The sequence below is a fragment of the Bipolaris sorokiniana genome (assembly GCF_000338995.1).
Source record: "Bipolaris sorokiniana ND90Pr unplaced genomic scaffold COCSAscaffold_1, whole genome shotgun sequence".
Lineage (NCBI taxonomy): Eukaryota > Fungi > Ascomycota > Dothideomycetes > Pleosporales > Pleosporaceae > Bipolaris > Bipolaris sorokiniana.
Genome location: NW_006911895.1, coordinates 1,320,892 through 1,340,117, shown reverse-complemented (window position 1 = coordinate 1,340,117; position 19,226 = coordinate 1,320,892). Strand labels below are relative to the sequence as shown.

The 19,226-nt window shown below is 48.1% G+C and overlaps 7 protein-coding genes across 7 annotated transcripts; 3 read left to right on the top strand and 4 right to left on the bottom strand.

The window, feature by feature from the left end:
* Positions 1–977: 977 nt before the first annotated feature.
* COCSADRAFT_78611 (uncharacterized protein) lies at positions 978–2,057 on the top strand (the record flags this gene model as incomplete). The annotated part of the gene is made up of 2 exons (XM_007696570.1): positions 978–1,516; positions 1,574–2,057. 2 exons carry the CDS (start codon positions 978–980, stop codon positions 2,055–2,057), a joined length of 1,023 nt encoding a protein of 340 aa, XP_007694760.1.
* Positions 2,058–2,229: 172 nt separating this feature from the next.
* Positions 2,230–3,597, bottom strand: COCSADRAFT_210071 (uncharacterized protein). The gene has a single exon (XM_007696569.1). It carries the CDS (start codon positions 3,534–3,536, stop codon positions 2,403–2,405), a length of 1,134 nt encoding a protein of 377 aa, XP_007694759.1. The 5' UTR covers positions 3,537–3,597; the 3' UTR covers positions 2,230–2,402.
* Positions 3,598–6,416: 2,819 nt separating this feature from the next.
* On the top strand, positions 6,417–7,616 carry COCSADRAFT_341358 (uncharacterized protein). Its single transcript, XM_007696568.1, has 3 exons — positions 6,417–6,771; positions 6,824–7,126; positions 7,175–7,616. Exons 1-3 carry the CDS (start codon positions 6,441–6,443, stop codon positions 7,609–7,611), a joined length of 1,071 nt encoding a protein of 356 aa, XP_007694758.1. The 5' UTR covers positions 6,417–6,440; the 3' UTR covers positions 7,612–7,616.
* A 1,071-nt stretch (positions 7,617–8,687) lies between these two features.
* On the top strand, positions 8,688–10,672 carry COCSADRAFT_341351 (uncharacterized protein). The gene has a single exon (XM_007696567.1). It carries the CDS (start codon positions 8,741–8,743, stop codon positions 10,424–10,426), a length of 1,686 nt encoding a protein of 561 aa, XP_007694757.1. The 5' UTR covers positions 8,688–8,740; the 3' UTR covers positions 10,427–10,672.
* Positions 10,673–11,122: 450 nt separating this feature from the next.
* Positions 11,123–13,075, bottom strand: COCSADRAFT_155622 (uncharacterized protein; the record flags this gene model as incomplete). Its single annotated transcript, XM_007696566.1, has 3 exons — positions 11,123–12,281; positions 12,332–12,730; positions 12,843–13,075. The coding sequence occupies 3 exons, from the start codon at positions 13,073–13,075 to the stop codon at positions 11,123–11,125; spliced, it is 1,791 nt and encodes a 596-aa protein (XP_007694756.1).
* Positions 13,076–13,628: 553 nt separating this feature from the next.
* On the bottom strand, positions 13,629–14,715 carry COCSADRAFT_32158 (uncharacterized protein). Its single transcript, XM_007696029.1, has 2 exons — positions 14,500–14,715; positions 13,629–14,441 (listed from the first exon to the last, which is right to left on the bottom strand). Exons 1-2 carry the CDS (start codon positions 14,546–14,548, stop codon positions 13,696–13,698), a joined length of 795 nt encoding a protein of 264 aa, XP_007694219.1. The 5' UTR covers positions 14,549–14,715; the 3' UTR covers positions 13,629–13,695.
* A 2,661-nt stretch (positions 14,716–17,376) lies between these two features.
* Positions 17,377–19,175, bottom strand: COCSADRAFT_32157 (uncharacterized protein). Its single transcript, XM_007696028.1, has 2 exons — positions 18,611–19,175; positions 17,377–18,544 (listed from the first exon to the last, which is right to left on the bottom strand). The coding sequence occupies exons 1-2, from the start codon at positions 18,944–18,946 to the stop codon at positions 17,519–17,521; spliced, it is 1,362 nt and encodes a 453-aa protein (XP_007694218.1). The 5' UTR covers positions 18,947–19,175; the 3' UTR covers positions 17,377–17,518.
* Between the last annotated feature and the right edge of the window lie 51 nt (positions 19,176–19,226).

The following is a 19,226-nucleotide window of genomic DNA, read 5'->3' as shown; positions in this document are numbered from 1 at the left end:
CAAAAAAGAATTCCGGCGGTTTTGATCCTTACAGTGTATTCATATTCAACGAAGAGTATGTTTGAAAAGATTCGAGGTTGATGTTAAGCAGGACTGACAGATGGGGGGTCGAAATGTTGATCGATCATCTCCGAAAGACTTTCTAAGTCACGCCGAATATGTTGCAAGCGATATTATACAAGGAAATGTACTGATTTTGAATGTCAACGCACTAGCCATTTCGTTATAGCAACACTCGATAAATTGTCGGCTTACTAATTGATTTCAGCCAGATTTGAGACTGACCCATTGTGTGGTCTCGCCTTTGTTACTGTACAAATAGATTAGTAGTATTGTAGATGGGTCGTCACAGGTGCAATAGGAACTTATCAGAGTGGCAGTGTACCATCTCAAATATTATCAATAGTCTCAACATGTGTATCAATATGAGAGAGGTTATTCGATATTGATGGAGTTGGTATAACCCATATACTTTCATGAAATAAGTAAATGCCTTAGAAATTCATGATGTTCTTCATTATGAAAGTATTGCGGAAGTTGATTGTCTCTGCAGTCAGCCAGACTATATACTCAATTAATCATGGTGTTTCAGAAGTATACTCTGACGAATTGCGATGATCGCGAGAATAATGACGGTATCGTTGCCGAGCAGTGCTGCTAAGAGAGAATAGAGGAGATATACTTGAAAATATTCAGGATTTTGTGACTCAGGACATAATCGAGGTTAGCTATACGTCTTGATCGCAAAAGAAGATTTCCCTAGAAAACTGAAGATCAAACTGTGTCCGTGACTGATGTTGTTCGATGTCTCATCAATGTGGCGGGGGAGGGGTTTGAAGATTCCCTCGGAGTTAAGGTGGGCTTGGCATTTCTCGCGCTTTCCACCAGCAAAACGTCATCAACTCGTCTGCCTATATCACCATATCCGCCGCTCGCCATTGCACCACCACCAACACTGCTGAAGGCATATCACAACAATGGCATCGCTCCTACGGAGACCGTTCGCCATCACGGCGACATTGCGACAAGCAACACACAGTTCACCGCAAACCCTCTCAATCCGCGCCTTCCACAACACGCCACTGAAGCAACATCCGCATTTCTTTCGCCCTGCAAAGCCCACGGTATCAACTTCGCAGAATGTATCTAGGTTCCAGCAAGCTTTCCGAAGGGGTTACCAGCAAGCTGCATACAACCCGGTCGCTCAGGGAGATTTGCGACAGCGTTTGCTCTACGGCGCTGGTATCTTCGGCGCCACACTGCTAGGCATCAACCTTATCTTCAACCGCGAAACTCGGGAAGATGGCGGCATGCCGCCATTTGAGCGCGAGTACCTCAACGACACGTTCTTGCACACTGGCCTTGGTGTTGGAATCATCGGTATTGCTGCGCGCGCCCTGCATATGAATGGCTGGAGTTTCAGGCTCATGAGCGCGAACCCGTGGCTGGTGCTGGGCGTTGGACTTGTTGGTAGCATTGGAACTATGTATGGCACTATGGCAACACACCCTAGCAAGTAAGTATCCGTCGATCAGCATAGACTTTGGAAAACGAAAATACTGACCAATCTTAGCTACGTGCAAAAGTATGCCCTCTGGACCGCTTTCAATGGCACTCAGGCCCTCCTCTTGTCGCCCCTCTTCTTCATGCATCCCGCTATTCTCGCTCGCGCTGGACTGTACACTGCTGGAATGATGGGCTCTCTTGCTTTTGTCGGTGCTACCGCAAAGACTGACAAGTACATGTACCTCGGTGGTCCTCTTCTCGCTGGTGTCGCCATCGTCGCGCTTTCTGGTCTCGCTCCCATGGTCGTCCCTGCTACCGCTGCCCGCACTTTGATGTTCACCGAGAACATCTGGTTGTACGGTGGTCTCGCCGTCTTTGGTGGATTTACCCTGTACGATGTGCAGAAGGTGCTCAACCATGCCCGTATGGCCGAACGTGGTTTGATTCCTAAGGACCCTGTAAACGAGGCCATCTCACTGGAGTTGGACTTTATCAACATCTTTATTCGTATGGTGCAGATTCTTGGAATGCAGCAAAATAGGAGGAAGTAAAGGCATGAATTACAACATCTGTATATAACTGGCTGCGCATTGATGGTAGAAGTCTATTTTTAGTCTCGATGCAGTTGCATCATCAGCTCTTCAATCAGGCTGTATAGTACTCCTCTCATTTACTTAGATATGGTATAATACAAACGAAATAAAAAATTGAAACATACTCTAGAAAAACAGATTGTGTAGTCGTAGCACGCCGCATTCACGCTTACCTGAGCGATATCGTCTCGTAAATAACAACTCCAACAACAAAGGAAACTTGTAGAGTACAGTAATGCGGAAGTCCCTAGGACCTCAATACGCATAATTCTAAAAAAAACCCCCATCCCTCTTCTTTCCTCATCAAAGCATCCCAAAATGACTTGCCCGCCTCTCAACCCCATTTGCACAATCAATCCTGAAACTCCTCGAAAAAGGCCGACTAATCCGTATATTCTTTATTGCCCTCCTCCCCTTCCCCACCACATGCTGCTCTTGCACAGGCTGCACCTGCTCTGGCATCTGCGGCAATGCAGTCAACTCGTCGTCTCTGCTCTGCACCGTTGGCGCCAGTCTACTGCGCGCGGTTTTGGGCGGCGAGTGCAGGAGCGGTGGAAAGGGGATTTTGACATGCTCGTACTCGACTATGTGCTCTTTTATGTCGCTTCCTACTGCATCGTGGGGGAGTGTGGGACGGGTGAGTAGTGTTGCTTCTGAAGATTTTTTGGTGAGAGTGCGGTGTTTGAGGGCTTGTTGGGTGGTATTGCGAGGCGACTTGGAGGGGGGTGCTGGGGGCCGGGAGGATTTGTAGACTTCTGAGGCTTCAGAGGGGGTTTTTTGTTGTCGTTGGTGTTTTTGCTGTTGTTTTTGCGATTGCGAGTGTTGGGATAGTTTGGAGCTTCTTGGGACGGTTTCGAGGAGGTCGAAGTTGAAGTTGAAGCCGGAGAAGCGGCTGGGTGATTTCCAGAATTCGGGTTTGCTGGTGGGGGTGACGGACAGGCTGGATGCTTGGTGTTGGGCTGCTGGATTGACGAGTATCTTTTCTTCTACAGGTTTGGGTTGAGAAGTTACTCGTTGCGTTGTAGCAGTGGTAATGGTGGTGCTTGCGCACGATTCTGGGGCACTGCTGTTACTCTTGTACAAGACATGTTCGAGCTGGAGGATCCGCGACTGCATGTCGAGCATCGTTTGTCTTTGCGTTGCAAGCTCCAGTTGGGCGTTCTGGACTATTTCCACCAGCATCCGATTTGTTTGTCGCAATTCATTCTTGCTCGAGGAGACATCTGAAGGCCGCTTTGATCTCGACGGCTGAGGCTTCGAATGCGAAGTTTGATACGCGGCAGCGATGGAACCTTCAGTGCCACTAAGCAAGTCAAGCATTGTTGCACCCGATAGATTTGCCTTGTGGCTGGAGGAGTGCTTGGAGGATTTGGAGTCATTGAGATATTTGGCATAGTCGAGGTTTGAAGTATTCAGAGAATCGATGCGAGTGTCCATTGCCTGAGGCGATTTTAGAGACAAGAGGAGACAGAAGAGAAACAGTGACAGGCGAGAGAATTGGCGTCCGCTACCTTCAATAGCTATTTCGGGGTTTCAGGAAAGAAGCAATGTTTCCTCGGTTATTTGCAATTATCACACACTGGCTCTTCACACTGCTGCCATTCTATTCGTAAGCATGCAAGATGTTAAAATTATCGATGGCCGCCGAAGCAGACTGGGCGCTGCTATTGGCATGGCTATTGGCCAGATAATGGTTTTCAGGCTTTATTTCACCGCATAGCGCCATCCCCAGAGCGCGACACGGTAGATAAAACAATGTAAGACAGTGGTGTCGGGATTGTCCTGGCGTTGCGTGTTTCAGTGGTTGGGTGTTGCTGTTTCAGTCAGCGACGAAGGAATGGCTAGTCGCGAGCAAGTGACGAATCAGAAACAGCGCTATTTCTGCCTGGGTAAGGAGCACACCTCTCGTTGCTCTTTTGTTCAACAGTGCTTTTGTACACCATGTCTTGTTTTGCCAGAGCTGCATGAGAATATTTCTTTTTGCTCGTTTACACGGTATACGATGGCATCATACTAAGCGACAATCATTCAGGAGTAATAACTGAACATGGCCTAAGGACGCCAGGGCTAGACCAAGTAGGCTGAAGCACTTACAAAATAAATTCTCGCTAAACCAACATCTGAAGCCTGACCCTTTTACGAGTCCATTTGTCTCTAGTGGTACGTGCGACAAGGTTTGGTGCTTTCCCCAGGTTATCCCTTGGTAGCTTTGTCCCTTATCCGCGATTCTCTCTTGATCATCCAACTTTCATCCAACTTTCGTCTAATGGGAACGTCGCATGAGTCCTGGGCGAGGCTTTTTGACGATATGTATAGTGGAATATTGCCCATACGATTCTGCTTGTTGACTCGAAAGGCCATCTTTGGCGGGTGGAATTTTCAGTTCCATCAGCGTGTGAGACAGCACAGCTAGCTGACGAGCGCTAGTAAAACAAAGATCTAAGAGCACATTCAACTCAGAGCGAAAATAACACCCAGTACTTAGATTTCAAGATGAAACCATCAGGAACAGATGCTGTAAGGACTCTTCGATTGATTGGCGCTGAAAAGCCACGTTTCGTCTTTTCATTTGCCTTGAACATCCCCCACCTCTAGCTTCCTTGTGTCTTTGAGTGATTCAAGTCATACAGTGATGTTTGTTGTTCTAAATTGAGCCTCTCTCTTCAATATCGTCTCCAAGAAACTTGTCGCCCAAAGCTTACCGAAATCTGCTTCCGGTACCTTGAGCCCTGATTCTGGGAGACAATCATTTGTAGTGGGATTCTAAATGCATCCAATCGAATCAACAAACCAGACACCTGATGTCAACACAGGTGATATATATTCAGGTGAATGGCAAAATAATATTGGTGGAAGAATAGTTACCAAGCAGTGACGTCACGTGACAAGTAACTTTCCTGCGTCCATGTCCGCAGTCTAGCAACCTGCTTTCCAGCCATCTTTAACCCGTAACCAATTCATCAGCATATATCATTGTGCTTCTTTCGCATTTCAAACAAGAACGTAGGTCATCTCGAAAATACGTGGAAGTTGGTCCGCTCCAATTATAATTTGGTTTCTTGTTGACGTCTCTAGGGAAACATTCGTCATCTCATCATAATGCCGATTCAACAGCATACCAGAGAATCACACTTGACGCGACAAAGATGGCAAATTTCTCCATCGCACATTTTGATTTGAAATTTGAAATCTCGACAGATAAAACAACATCTCTAAAAGAATATACAGGAAGTCAAGCAGGCTATCCCCTCTAGAAAAGTCCCAACTCAACTTCGTCATACTCATTGATCACAATAACTTGAGAACATACGTGCTCTTAGAGACCTGGTAATAACCGAAGTATGGGTCGGTAACTTTCACATTTTACTTTCGGTGTTGATGCGCGTGAATCTTACATGCCCTCATATACGCCATGAGCTTCATGATTGTGCGGTTACCCTACCAATGCACAGGTAATTGGTAAAAAACCATGGCTTGACTATATTTTGCACTTAATGACGAAAGTCCAGAAGTTAGATTCCACACAGCAGCCAATACAGTCCAGGTCTATCCCCAGCAAACGCGACCGGTGCCAGCATCACGAGCCCGGTCCATATGCTGACACAAGCTGTGCCGAGTGAGCCGCCACATATGACCCTGATGCTTATATGCGTTCTCAGTCCCCCTTTTCCATTAGCATTCTGATATAGACCACTACCACCATTCGACTGTAAGCTTACCTGGTTGCATGCCGGCAGTATGCCCCTGATGGCCAGCTCGACCCGGCTTGGCTGGAAAGGGTTCCTTGGGTGAAAATCATCAATTTTGCATCGGGCCCTTCTAACGCAGGGTTAACACATCGGAAAACAACCAAAGTAGAATAGGTCTTTATGGCTTCATATATTCGTCTTCGTGTTTAGTTTACAGTGTGAGCGTCTGATCCATGGACGGAGTTATGCGACCACATCCAACTACGAGTATTAAGCGGATGCCTCCTGTTTATGCCCAATAGTCAGCAATTTCTACAGAGTATTCTATATACCAGGATCACGGCTCTCCACGCTCTCAACTGCCGAGGCGAGATACTAAACGAACGACAGCGTAGTCGCTGGACGTGCACGGGAATGAGGAATTGCCGCTGCCAATTGTGGTGAGGGTATTACAACCTTGTATCTCAACGACGATTTAAGAGTAAGCACTAAAGGGAATATGGATTGAATGCTGGGGTGGTGGTAATACAGATCTGCACCTCCATAACTTTAATGACAACAATGCACGGGGGAATGGACGTATAAATAACCAAACTACGTAGTGATATAATAGAAAGAATATTGTTCTCGTTTACGAATTTGCGCTGTCATCATGGTTCATCTTATACCAGCTCTCACTGCTGCCTTTCTGGCTTTCAATGTATTTGCACACGGCGATGTCAACAAGGAAATTTTGAGAAGACAAGCCCATCTCAACCATCCTGAGCGTCGAAGCATCCTGGATTGCAAGCGGAGTCTTGTAGATTCCGGATGGGTCAGGGAGCAGCACCAAAGGCGCGAGGACAGACTGCATGAGCTGCGTGTCGAAGCCGGCTTTGCACAAGCACACGAGTTGGTTCGTCGCAACCCCATAGAGGTCGAATTAAGCTATGGCAAGAAGGGAGCATGCACGCTCGATCCCGAGCAAACCGAAGGTCCTTTCTGTGAGTTCCTAAATCCAGTAGTCGAAAAGTATGTCCGCTAATCCATCTTGAGATGTTTCCGGCGAACTCGTTCGCAAGAATATCTTGTCTGGCCAGATAGGTCCGAAAGCACATGTCGACATTAATTTGATCGACGTACGAAATTGCATGCCCATCGAAGGTGCTTATGTCGAGTTGTGGGGAACTAACGTGACTGGTGTCTATTCTGGTGTACAATCCACTGCCAACGGCAATGGCTCCCCAGACTTTTCTTCAAATGCCCTGCGTGGCATACAACCAACGAATGCTGATGGCACCGCTTCCTTCATCACACTCATACCAGGACACTATGGCGGTCGTACAAATCATCTGCACAGTAAGACTCCCCATTTGCACCTCTATGCTTCCAGACTAATGATCTTAGCTCTGGTTCATCATGACGCCAAACTCCTCCCTAACAACACCATCATAGGTGGTACCATCTCGCACGTTGGTCAATTTTACTTTGAGCAGGATTTTATCAACGACCTCGAAACATTCTACCCCTATACCTTGAACGAGCAATATCACGTTTTCAATGACCAGGATTCGCTCTTTCTCTACGCTAATAAAAGCGATGACGACCCCTTCATGAAGGTATCGAAGATTGGCAAGACCTATGCGGATGGATTGTATGCAACGATTGACGTAGGCATCAACCATCACGCAATTCAGAATTGGACGTCTCCTGTCGGGAAGTGGACCTCCGAAGGTACGGTGCCTGACCCAGATAGTGTATACGCGGGATGGCCACGTCCCGTGAGCGCACCTGAATCTTCGCCTACACCATCACCATCGCCATCAGCCTCCTCATCTGCGTAGAATGGTGCCGTTCATGGTTATAATTTGCAATATGACAAGCCGCTCAAATACAACATGACGCAAGCACTAGTTCACTTTTTCCATTCAGTTCTCTTCGAGCGACTAAACTTTTGATACCGCACATAGCTAGCTAATAGAACAAAATAACTTATGGCTTATACGGATGATCGGCGTTACGGTGTTCAAGATCCCTAGCTCATATCTCCTTGCCTTCAAGGCGTGTAATATGACAACACAACATGGCTGGAGATACAGGGACACAGTGGGCGAAGTGCCGAACTCAGGGGCAACTACAGAGTACCTGTAAGTATGCCAAGACCTCCCCACATTGACCCTCTGCCTGCATTATGGCCCGCTCCGATTCGTGCGGCGGAGACTGTTCCCTTTCCCCACACCATGTTGAATTCAACAAATGTATCGAGTAACGGTTGAGCCGGGTCTCTATGTTCTGGCCATATGCGATACGTGAGATGCGTCTCAAATCCCATTAGTGCGTATTTGCTGCTCAGACGCTAATGATTTTGTTGCACAAATCTCCCTTCGCCGCTCCTACAGTATGACATGAGTTTACTATATGGTGATGTAGCTGTAGGATGGGAATGCGGGGATAGAGTTGCAGTGGATGCATTACGCTGCTTTTGATCGATGAGCCCCTGGTCTCTTCCCTCCCTTTCATGATGTCTCCACGTATGACTCTCTTTGCTCAACGCGGGTCTACACCAACAGAACGGCGACCCAGCATCACCCAGCTGACTGGCGATTACAATTCGAGCGTTATCATATGAACAAATCGTATACGGATTTTCTTGGTAAAGTACCTCAATAGGAGCGGTTAATGCGGGTCTATTCAAGCTAATCTCATTACAAAGATCCTCGGTCCTAGGTAGGGTCTGCTGAATTTGTACTAGACGACGGATACATTTGACATAATTACACCCACAGGCCTAACGCGTCCATGTCTTGCGTCACTGTCCTTTCTAGCGACAATTGTTCCAATTAAGAGCCGGTTGCGCACATGTCACAGTCTACAATTATATCTTGTCAATAGTATTCTTATACAAAGTCCCGCTCTGAATTTCTGCTGCGTTCACACTCCTGCTCAACTTCTAAATCACACCTCCTATCTGGTATGACGAAAATAATACGCTTCGCCTGCAATGTCCTTCCATTCTTTGCCCTCACGAGCAAAATCAGCGCAGAGAACAATGACCCAGGTCTATTCGGACCGTTTCCCGACTGGCGCATCGAGTATAAATCGTTGATGCATCCCCCTCTGGGAGAAACCCCCGCTATCTGGCTGGCAGCACAAAGTATCTTAGTCGAGTTGTTGGGTTCATTCGAACCCGTAGACTATGGACATTGGCCTAATATCAATCCCGTTGGCAAGTTGCCAGGAGAAAAAGCAGGCGAGTACCTGGCTTCCCTTTTGGTTCCTGAGGATGATGTCAAATCTTTCTTCCGCCATCCACACAACAGCACCTTAATCTACCCAGCTCGTATCTGTACAGATATTATGAATTCCTCAATAAAGAAGATGAATAAGGTTCCTCAGACGAGTGATGTGCTCGACTTCGGCGCAAGCTACATCTTCGGAAATGGTTTCATTGTCGGATTTTCAAAATCAGTCTGCAAGGTCCTGAACCCTGATATGGTTAAGAACAAGAAGAAAAAGAAGAAGAAGAAGAAGGGTAAGATCGATGAACGAAAACTCAATACTGCGCTCAACGCCGGGTTCAATAAACTCACTAACGCGCTTTTGGTTGGTTTGGGTACTCATGGAACGGACACAGCTCAATTCGTATCTCAATTAGAAGCACGCCTCCGATATATCGACCACTCTCAAAATCTGGAAAGAACTTATGGGCGTCTCTTGAGCGACTTCACATCCCAAACAACGCAATTTGCCTCGATTGCAGCTCACCAGCCTAATGCGTCGAAATCGCTAAGGGAATTCAACAAGCTGAGCTGCAATGCTTTGTCGCAACTGCCGCACAGAGACGTGAAAATCAACCTTGCACAATGGCACGAGACCGAGAACGCGACCGCTATGGTGGGAATGTTTGCCGAGATTTCTATTAAATCTCTGGAGTTTGCAACGCCCATCGGTGGTAAAATCAAACAGGCTGCACAAAGCGCGATAACGTCGATGTCAAAGGTGCTTAAAGAGTTTGGAACAGTACCATACAGTATCTTGAATGGGAGATCTCTGGAGGACTCAGAGCCAAGGGTTCAGTTGACGAAGAGAAAGAAGGATGTACCTGTGACCATGCATGAGACGTCAAGTTCACTACTTCCTGTATCGTCTACAAGCTTTTATTCTGGGCCTGAAATGGCATCACACCCAAGTACCAGGATCAAAAGTGCCACATTCGAAACCGGCATTACAAATTCTGGCAATTCTCAACCATCTCCTACAGCCACCGCGAACCCTCAAGACGAAGAACCGCAACCCACACCCACTCTCCTCACCACCTTCGCGAAGCGACCACCCTTCCTCCTCAACTTCCGGCACCTCCACCCCTTCCTCGATAAATATCCCACCCGCACCGTCATCGCCACGCAGTCTAGACTCGGTGAAGTCATGCCTACACCCCTCAATCCCGCACAGCTCGCCCCAGGCACCCGGCGTCCTGGCCTTAGCATCCCCATAAGCATAACAACTGTAACCGCACTACCTACCATTGCAAGAACCATGCCGAGGTTGGAAGTGGTGGTGAAGAGTGAGACGGCGACGGTGACGACGACGAAGACAATGAAGATTACGAAGTGGCATACCAGGACGAAGACGGATTATCAGTGCCCATGGTACGGTTAGTAAGTGCCATCGGGGATTTCCGGATATGTGTTGGTACAATATGGTGGGACAGTAGGTTGGTGGGATGTGGGTGGAGGTGTTTGCGTTTTTGGAGGTTCCCTTTCATGATGGAGAAAAGAATGAGTTTGGATGGTGAGGATCGAGTTGTTGGAGCTTTGTTTGCTTGAGGAGTTTATTTATTTATTGTTTATAGATAGAAGGCTCGGATGTCTCTTCCTAGACTGACTAATGAATGAGATCTGACCGTTTCCTTTTGCATGCACTCTTGCTGAATGTGGAGTACATTCCACTCGGGGTTGAACGCCTATGGAAGATCTAGCAGCTATCTATTTATATTCAGGGTCTTAAGTCATGGGGGTATCTAAAGGGTTAACGGTCCAATGTTCAATCGATACATCACCTAGATTTTTCATCTCTACCTGTAGAAATCGTGCCAGATAAAACAGCTGCTACTCGGCGCTGCTCCTTTCCGTAAAGGCACTACATACGCTCATTGATATTGTACACTATCAAATCCTTAACCATAGATATCGTGAACTAAACTAGCTTATCGCCGAGAGCGAGTTATCGAATAAAAAACATCCTTCGAAGCAACTAGAGTAACTACTTGATACAGAATCTCGCGAAATTATTTTCTAAAACACCGCTCAAAAATCATACAAACACAAAACCCTAGCATTTCAGCCCCCCACCCCCTCACAACTTCGCCTCTACCGCCACTGCACTCTCCTTCGCCCTTGCCCCCGTAAAATCAACCCCAGCCGACGGCTCCACCGTCCCGCTCTTATTCAAAATTCTCAGCTTCCTCAACCGCGAAATCGGCTCGTCATCATCCTGCTCGCGGATATAAAACGCCCAATCAGCCGTCGGATCAATCTCTGTCTGGGAATACCCATTTCCCAGCCAACTAAACCTATTGCCCGTATACTTGATATCCCAATCATCCATGCGCAGCTCCATCAGTGCTTCGATATAGTGTAGCGTTGAACCCGGCCAGAGCGCGGTAATGGGGCCGTCGGGACCGAGGGATTTGTACCATGAGCGGCAGGGATCGTTCCATACTGTCTTCTTCATGAATTCGTCTTTGAAGGCGATGAAATCGTCGATGGCTTCGGCTTTTGGTGCGAAAGAAGATATGTTGTGTGTTTGGAAGCGGTCGATGAGCTTGCACATGTAGTCGGCTTGGGCTTCGATAGCGCTTAGGACGGGTCCGTTGCCGATAGGGCAATTGGGGCCGAGGAAGATTAGGTAGTTGGGGAAGTCGGCGGCGGCGAGACCGAAGTAGGAGCGTGGTTCTTTGGCCCAGGCATCTTGGAGGTTGGTTCCTGAGGGGTTTATGACGGGGAAGCGTGGTTTAAAGGATGTGTTGAAGCCGGTGGCGCAGATGAGGACGTCGACGGGGTATTCGTTTCCGTCGTCGCAGAGACAGCCGCGCTCGGTTATTTCGTTGATCTCGCCGTATACTGTTTGTACGTTTGGCTTGCCGAGAGCTTCCAGATAGCCCACACCGGGTGTTAGTCGTCTACAGCCGGCTTGCCAATCTGGAATTAGGCGCTGCTTGAGGTATTCGTCCTGTAACTTTTCCGACATTTGCTCGCGGAAGTGGGCTTCGGTTTCATTATGTATGTGTGTGTTCTTGAGGAAGATGCCAAATTGGCCATTGAGTCCTCGCTCAACATCCTTGCGGTAATCGCGCAAGACCCCGGGTTGTGTAGCAAATGCTAGCTTTTCACTGTCAGAGAACATATGTTGCTCAAGACCCTGGACAGGAGAAACCCAAGCTGGCTCGCGAATGAATGTTGTCACTTTCTTTACATATGGTTGGATTGTTGGAAGAACTTGGATGCCGGAAGAGCTTTGGTGGTGTTAACGTGTGCTAGGTACTGGAAAGTAAAGAAGACTTACCCATTTCCAATAAGACCAACGTTCTTGCCTCTCAGGTCAATACTCTCATCCCAATTTGCAGTGTGCAGTAGTGTGCCTTTGTATTTTTCCAGACCTGGTATAGCGGGCCATTGCCAGTTGTTCAGAATGCCTCCAGCATTCACTAGGATATCACAATGGTCATTTACAACCCGGCCAGTCTTGAGATCTTTGACTTGCACATTGTAGCCTCCTTTTTGCTGGTTCCATTGTGCATCAATAACCTGGTGTTGGGTCTTGACATATTTGTGGAGTCCAAACTTCAATGCAAAGTCGTTAAAGTATGTGTATATCTCTTTGGAACTGGCGTAGACAGCCGACCAGTCAAGCTTCGGAAAGAAAGACCACGTATAGTTGTGAGAAGGTACATCACATGCGCATCTGCAAGCGCAAATTAGTAATCGCCTTGCTTTTCCACAGATGGGTTGGTAAGGGCGAGTTATGGGGCCAGAGTAGCATCGTCCCCGCACCCAAGATCTTAGCCGGTACTTACCCAGGATATCGGTTTTCATACCAAGTGCCGGATACTTCGGGATTCTTCTCATAGACCTGGAGACTGTAGTTGGAAAAATGTCTTTGCAGCTTGTATGCCATCAAGAGGCCCGAAGCACCGGCACCGATACATATAACGCGGACATGGCGCTGCGCGTGAATTGGTCCTTGTAATCGATATCGAGCATCCGATTCTGGACTGACTGATGATGGGACGATAAATCCGTCTGCCATTTCGTGAAGGGGTTAAATGACTTGATAAAGGAACCTTGGGGGAAGATAAGATGATCAACGGCTTCGACTGGAGATACCCAGGTTCTTAAACTCTATTGTTGTGACAGGACTACAACGTCCTGTTCTCAGAGAGTCAGGCATGCGATCGATCGCTCCACAATTCGAGTCAGACTAGTCATGCGTCAGAATCTGGGGTTCGGCTAAGTGCATTTGGATTCGTACCGGGGCATCGTTTAGTGTGAATGACTCGTAATCAGAAGGAAAGACGCAAGTGACATCCTGTAGCATGACGTGGCAAACGATTTCCGTAGCTAGGTAATTATTGCATGACATAGCAACTCGAGAGCTGACCCTTGAAAGCTGGACGGAATGTCAGTGGGCGATTCATGCGAGCCGGGGATAGTCAGCACGATAGATTTGTTGGAATATAGTGTCAAATGTAAATCCCCAAGTGAGGTGGAGCTAGTAGTTACAGTTGGAGCGGAGAAAACAAGTCTGCCGAGATGACCCCGACTTTGGTGAACGTTGTTAGCAAAGACTTCTCGTACATATGCAGAAGATATGATATTGTATGATTGAATGGTCAGCCAAGGACTGGATGAATGCACTTGCGCCACTCTCTATGAAACTGTGTATCCGCCATCTGCAACTAAGTTGGCCCCAATCATGTAACTAGCCGCATCGGAATGCAGAAACGCTATGCAATCGCCAATCTCTTCCATTTCTGAGTAACGATGAATTGGAACCTTCAATCTCTCTTGCTCTATCATGTCGCCTTTGCTCATGGTCTCCTGGACCAGCGGTGTCAGCACATAACCAGGAGATATGGCATTGATTCTGATGCCTTTGTGGGCGAATGCGAGCGCATCAGATTTGGTAAGACCGACAACTGCATGTTTGCTTGTAGCGTATGCTGTAGCCGGGACATTAAGCGGCGGTGCTACCACACCGTACATGGATGCTACGTTGACGATGGACCCCCGATAGGAGCGATAAGAGTCTGACAATTTGTCTTGCTTGAGCATCTGTCGGATCTGCGCGCGCTGACATTGCCAGACAGCAATAGTATTCACAGACACGATATTCTCGAAATCGTCTCTTGGTATTTGATCCGATGTCTTGATCATGCCGCCGATTCCCGCATTGTTGACCGCGTAGTCCAATCTACCGAATTCTTTGACAGTCTTTTCTATGCTATCATCAACAGCTTTTTCGTCGGTAACATCTAGCTCGAACTCCTTGACCAAGACATTAGGCGATATTCTGTTTAGTTCGCTGACTGTCTTTGATACGGGGTTGCGATCGACGAGGGCGAATGAGCGTACTCCCTGCCTTGCAAGAGCATATGCAGTGTGCTGTCCGATGCCTTGATTGTGTTAGCCACAAGAACTACGAGGTCTGACGCATCAGTCTGTTGGACATACCAGAGCCAGCACCAGTAATGTATGCAACTCCCTTCAAGACGAATGACATGGCAACGAGATTAGTGTAAAGTTGCAAATTACGCGCTTTTGAACAGATATTGAATTCCAGTACGTGTACAAGCCATCGTTTCCCCATCTGTATTCACTACATCCCCGCTACTGGATTAGGACTAGCATTTTACAAGCTGCAACTTGGAAAGTTGTTCGTATGTACGGATGTCGGAAAGAGGGTGATGCGCAACGCTGCAAGGGCGGCTCGCGCGGGGTAAGTGTGCTTGGGGAAGGTCGGATGTTCTTTTCCCGCTAATTGTGAGCCTGAATGAGCCTGTTCTGCTGCATATATGCAGTTTATTTTGTTGCAGATGGAGTAAGGCGATCATCAAACCACGTAGGTTGAAAGCAGCAATCGATCAGGATGAATTGAAGTTGGCCGTGTCTACCACGTGGTGTGACACAGTAATTTCGCGTACATAGTGGTTCCAGTACTATGCAAAGATGTTTGGTCAGTACTGATTTCAGAGTTCCAGTAGAAATTCCATCTGAAACTGCTTTGGAAAATCACAAAAAGGGGTTGTTGGTTGCTGCTATGGCCATCGGTGATGCACGTGACTTCGTGTCGCTAGCGCGGCTATGCAAAACATCCACCGCCACACTCCCTATACCCTTGCCCACATCCCCCTCATCAACGCGATGCGCACCCCACAATGACACCAACCCCGCACAGAATCGCACAAACCTCGACCGAAGTCAAGCGGCAGCACCGAAAAAATGGCCCACTTCTCAATGAGCGGCAAAGGAAGCAGCTGGAGCGTGAATTGGAGTTGAACAAGCGGGTCACATATGCGCGAGAGGCCGAAGAGCGCCGTAAAGCCGCGAAAAAGAAGCGCACAGAGAAAGAAGCAAAGGAAGCCGCAGCCAGAAAACAGCTGGGGGTTGGATTGGCGACACAGTTGATTGGATACAGCCACACTCAGGCGCAGCTGAAAAATGGGATGGAAGCTTTTCTTGGGTTGAATAAGAAAAGAAACGATGACGAAAAACGCAAAAAGGAGTTAGAAATCACAAGGAAGTTAGAGGAGGCGGTTTCCAATCTGGAAAAGGAGCCATGGGATGATGATGAGGAAGACGAGGATAAGGACCTTGGCCTGCCTCAGTCGAATGCTTCATTGGGCGAACAATGGGCGGATGACGACTTGGACGATGACGACTTGGACGATGACTCTCTTTTGGAAGCACACAACCTATTCATGTCAGATTCAGCTGAGGAAACTACCACGAACGTACCGCCGCCACCACCACTACATGCCACTCAAGTCACACCAGGACCGCCACTCGCCTCAATTACGCCAAAGCCTGGCCCTGTCAAAGAGGACCTCGATTTTACCCGCACCCATGGGCCCATAAACAAAACAGTAGAGGCTACCCTGGATAGACTGGCTGGATCTCTGATAGAATTCCTCTCCCAAGATGTCTCGTTGAAGACACCCGAATGGGACCCGGCTCTAGGGTTATTGCATAAACTGAATCCTGTTGGACTACCACCGCATCGCCTACGTATCAAAGTTGGCTGTGTTGTTACTCTACTTAGAGACCTGCATACGAGTAGTCAGCTATCGAAGAGTCAACATCTTCGTATTCTACGATCGGAGAATGACCGGGTGGAATGTTTGGTCTTGGATGGACGGCTAAAAGGCACTAAGACATTCCTTACCCGAGTTCCCTTTTGCGCAAAATATAGGAACTTGGACCAATACCCATTCCAACGCACACAATTTCCCATTTGCGTCGCCATTAATTACACATCATCTCAACCGCCACGGGACACGCCGCAAGCTGTGTTCAAGCTATCTTCTATTCCAGATCGAATACTGCCTCCTATTTCATACCGAAAGACAACACTGCCAGAGTTACGGGCAAAGCCTCAAGTGAATTTGAATCCAGACTTCAAACTTCCCGGTCTTCCAGCGTCAAAATCAACCTTGTCGAACATTTCGAACACAACTGCTGCAGATACATCCTCAAAGACGCCCGCATTACCAGCGCCAACCGATTGTTGGGATGACTTCTTTGAAAGTAGTACGCAAATTTCGCGTGAAATCGCCTCCGAAGCAAAACCCAAGGTCATCGGAACCAACACGACCTCTATTGCCACTTCACTTTCCAATGTTGACGACCTTCCCCCCATGTCCACCCAAGACCTGAACTTCTCTCTTGACGATCTGGATGACGAGCCTATTCATAGTGTCCCTAATCAACCAAAACTCGAAACTACTCCTATGGCGTCGAAAATCATACCGACAGCACTTCCAGAGAGATCACCTTGTCCACAAACCCACAAGACGACTCAAGTTGCACCTGTGTCACCACGAGTGGAGCCATTAGCTGTGTCATTGAAGTGTGACCCCATCATGACATCCACACATACGCCAACACGCGCGTCTGCAGTCACGAATAGTATCAGACCTCTGATGTCTAATAAGAAAATAGCCGGAAAATGTTGGAATCCAGGGCCTTTTGTGACAGGTCTTGATGCTGAGCTTGCAAAGCTCAGAGCCTCACAGTTGCCGAAGTCAATGTCTGTGGCTAATGCAAAGCGGAGAGCCACAGCAGCGCCGTCTAAAACGCATGCACCGCCATCGAAAAAGCAATACGCAGTCGAATCGCATCCTACCTTGGCCTCGAAGCCGGCTGCCACGACAGCAACGAACACCTCATTTGACGACTTTATCATGTCGACTCAAGACGCGGCATCCTTTTTTGACGATGACGATAATTTAAGCTTTGGGTCGCCGCCCATTGCAGTATGAATAACGAAACCGGGGCATGTGTGGATGATGCCAACATGAACTACCATTTTAGGCTTTGGCTATGATACCCTTTTCCTATCTTTCAACAACTCGAAGAAACAATAGTATTATATTGTTCTTATACATCTTACTTTATTCTTACTAGTTGCACAATATATGAGTGATGTACCTGTTTAATGTCGTTTCATCCACCTAAAGAGAAGAAACGTCTTCTACAATATCCCCTCAAACTCCTCCGGCTCTAATCCCCACTTCCTACACAGCTCCCTATACCTCTCCGTATACCCCTTCGCCTTATCCCTAAACCCCTGCGCCGTCTTCATCTGATCCCTTCCAACCTGATGCCTATGCGCGGAATCCGGGCCATCCGCAACCCTCACAAACCGCGCATACGTCCAAATCTCAGGCAAAGGGGTATGCTGCGTGAGCCCCTGCCCACCATAGATTTGCATCGCCTCGTCGATAACTTTGAGCAGCGCATTCGGCACCATAATCTTGCTCTGCGCAATAGCATACTTGCCCGCCTTGTTACCCTGCAGATCCATGGTATCCGCTGCGTTGAGAACGACCAGCCGCATTGCATCAATCGTCATGCGCATATCCGCTATCCGCTCGATATTACTGTCGAACTCACCGATGAACTTACCCCGCGGTTTCTTGCGCGGCTCCATGCATCGTACGAGTGCGAGTTCGAAGGCGCGTTCGGCTTGGCCTATGAGCCGCATGCAGTGGTGTATACGACCGGGACCCAGTCGCCCTTGAGCGATTTCGAAGGCGCGGCCTGGACCTAAGATGATGTTTTCCAGCGGCACCCGCACGTTCTCGTATACGTATTCGCCGTGGCCCTCAGGCGCCCAGTCGTAGCCCATTATGCTTAGATTCCTGATCTGCCGGAGGCCGGGAGAGTTGGCGGGTACGACGAGCGTTGTGTGTCTGTTCCAGGGATTGGGGTTGGATGGGTCAGAACACCCCATTAAGATGAAGAGTTGCATTTCTGGGTTGTATTGACAGTTGCCGTAGAGCTTGCGGCCATTGATGATGACTTCTTTGTCTGTGATCTCCATTTTTATGCCGACTTGGGTTGCGTCTGAGGAGGCGACATTGGGTTCGGTCATGCTGTAGGCAGAGGACATGTCGCCGTTCATGAGGGGGTGAAGCCATTTTTGTTTTTGAGACGGGGTGCAGTATTTTGCGAGGAGTTCGATGTTGCCGGTTTCTGGGGCGTGGCAGTTCATGGTCTATTTATAAATTCAGAAGTGTGCTTTGTTACTTGGTGTGTGGGAGTTTGGGAAGGTTGGGTTTACCTGCGCTGCCCAGTATACTCTTCCCATTATCTCTGCACAACATGAATACTCCAGATTCGTTAACCCAGGACTCTCAACGAAATGGTTCGGCAGAAATAGATTCCATAGTCCTTGCGCCTTGGCCTTTTTTCGCAGCTCGTGGATGATGGCTGGAGTCCCCCATCTCGTCTTGCTTGCGCTGAGTTGGGCTTTGTATATGCGCTCTGCTGGTATACACTCAGTCTCAACCCATTCGTATACTTGGTGTATCTTTGAGATTGCAATCGGGCGCAACTTTGCTTTGACCCATGGTGGTATGCGCGAGAAGGCTGGATGACTGTTGATGTCTATGTCCATGTTTGAGGATGTTGAGGGTGACATGAATGCGATCTACGATACGAGCATGCGTCGTGGGAAGAGGGAAAAGACGCGACTTGAACGTGTAAATCGAAAGTCATGACTACGATTCGCATGACTCGCTGTTGCATGCTGCATGCATACCAAAAGACGCGTTAGCGGCGCGCTCGGTTGAAGCCGAGGCTACTTTGGAGTTTTGGAGTCTGGCAGGATACTTCGGAATTGTTTAGGCGTGAAGGTGGAGAGCGGAGGTGGAGTCCCGCCCCCGCACAATGCAGTG

Bases quoted from the DNA above. Each gene is read 5' to 3' on its own strand.
- COCSADRAFT_32157 (XM_007696028.1), bottom strand. From the start codon at position 18,946: ATGGACATAGACATCAACAGTCATCCAGCCTTCTCGCGCATACCACCA. The intron at 18,545-18,610 runs GTAAACCCAACC...ATTTATAAATAG, and splicing joins GAGTATACTGGGCAGCGCAG to ACCATGAACTGCCACGCCCC.
- COCSADRAFT_341351 (XM_007696567.1), top strand. From the start codon at position 8,741: ATGACGAAAATAATACGCTTCGCCTGCAATGTCCTTCCATTCTTTGCC.
- COCSADRAFT_210071 (XM_007696569.1), bottom strand. From the start codon at position 3,536: ATGGACACTCGCATCGATTCTCTGAATACTTCAAACCTCGACTATGCC.
- COCSADRAFT_341358 (XM_007696568.1), top strand. From the start codon at position 6,441: ATGGTTCATCTTATACCAGCTCTCACTGCTGCCTTTCTGGCTTTCAAT. The intron at 6,772-6,823 runs GTGAGTTCCTAA...ATCCATCTTGAG, and splicing joins GCAAACCGAAGGTCCTTTCT to ATGTTTCCGGCGAACTCGTT. The intron at 7,127-7,174 runs GTAAGACTCCCC...TAATGATCTTAG, and splicing joins TCGTACAAATCATCTGCACA to CTCTGGTTCATCATGACGCC.
- COCSADRAFT_32158 (XM_007696029.1), bottom strand. From the start codon at position 14,548: ATGTCATTCGTCTTGAAGGGAGTTGCATACATTACTGGTGCTGGCTCT. The intron at 14,442-14,499 runs GTATGTCCAACA...AACACAATCAAG, and splicing joins CATTACTGGTGCTGGCTCTG to GCATCGGACAGCACACTGCA.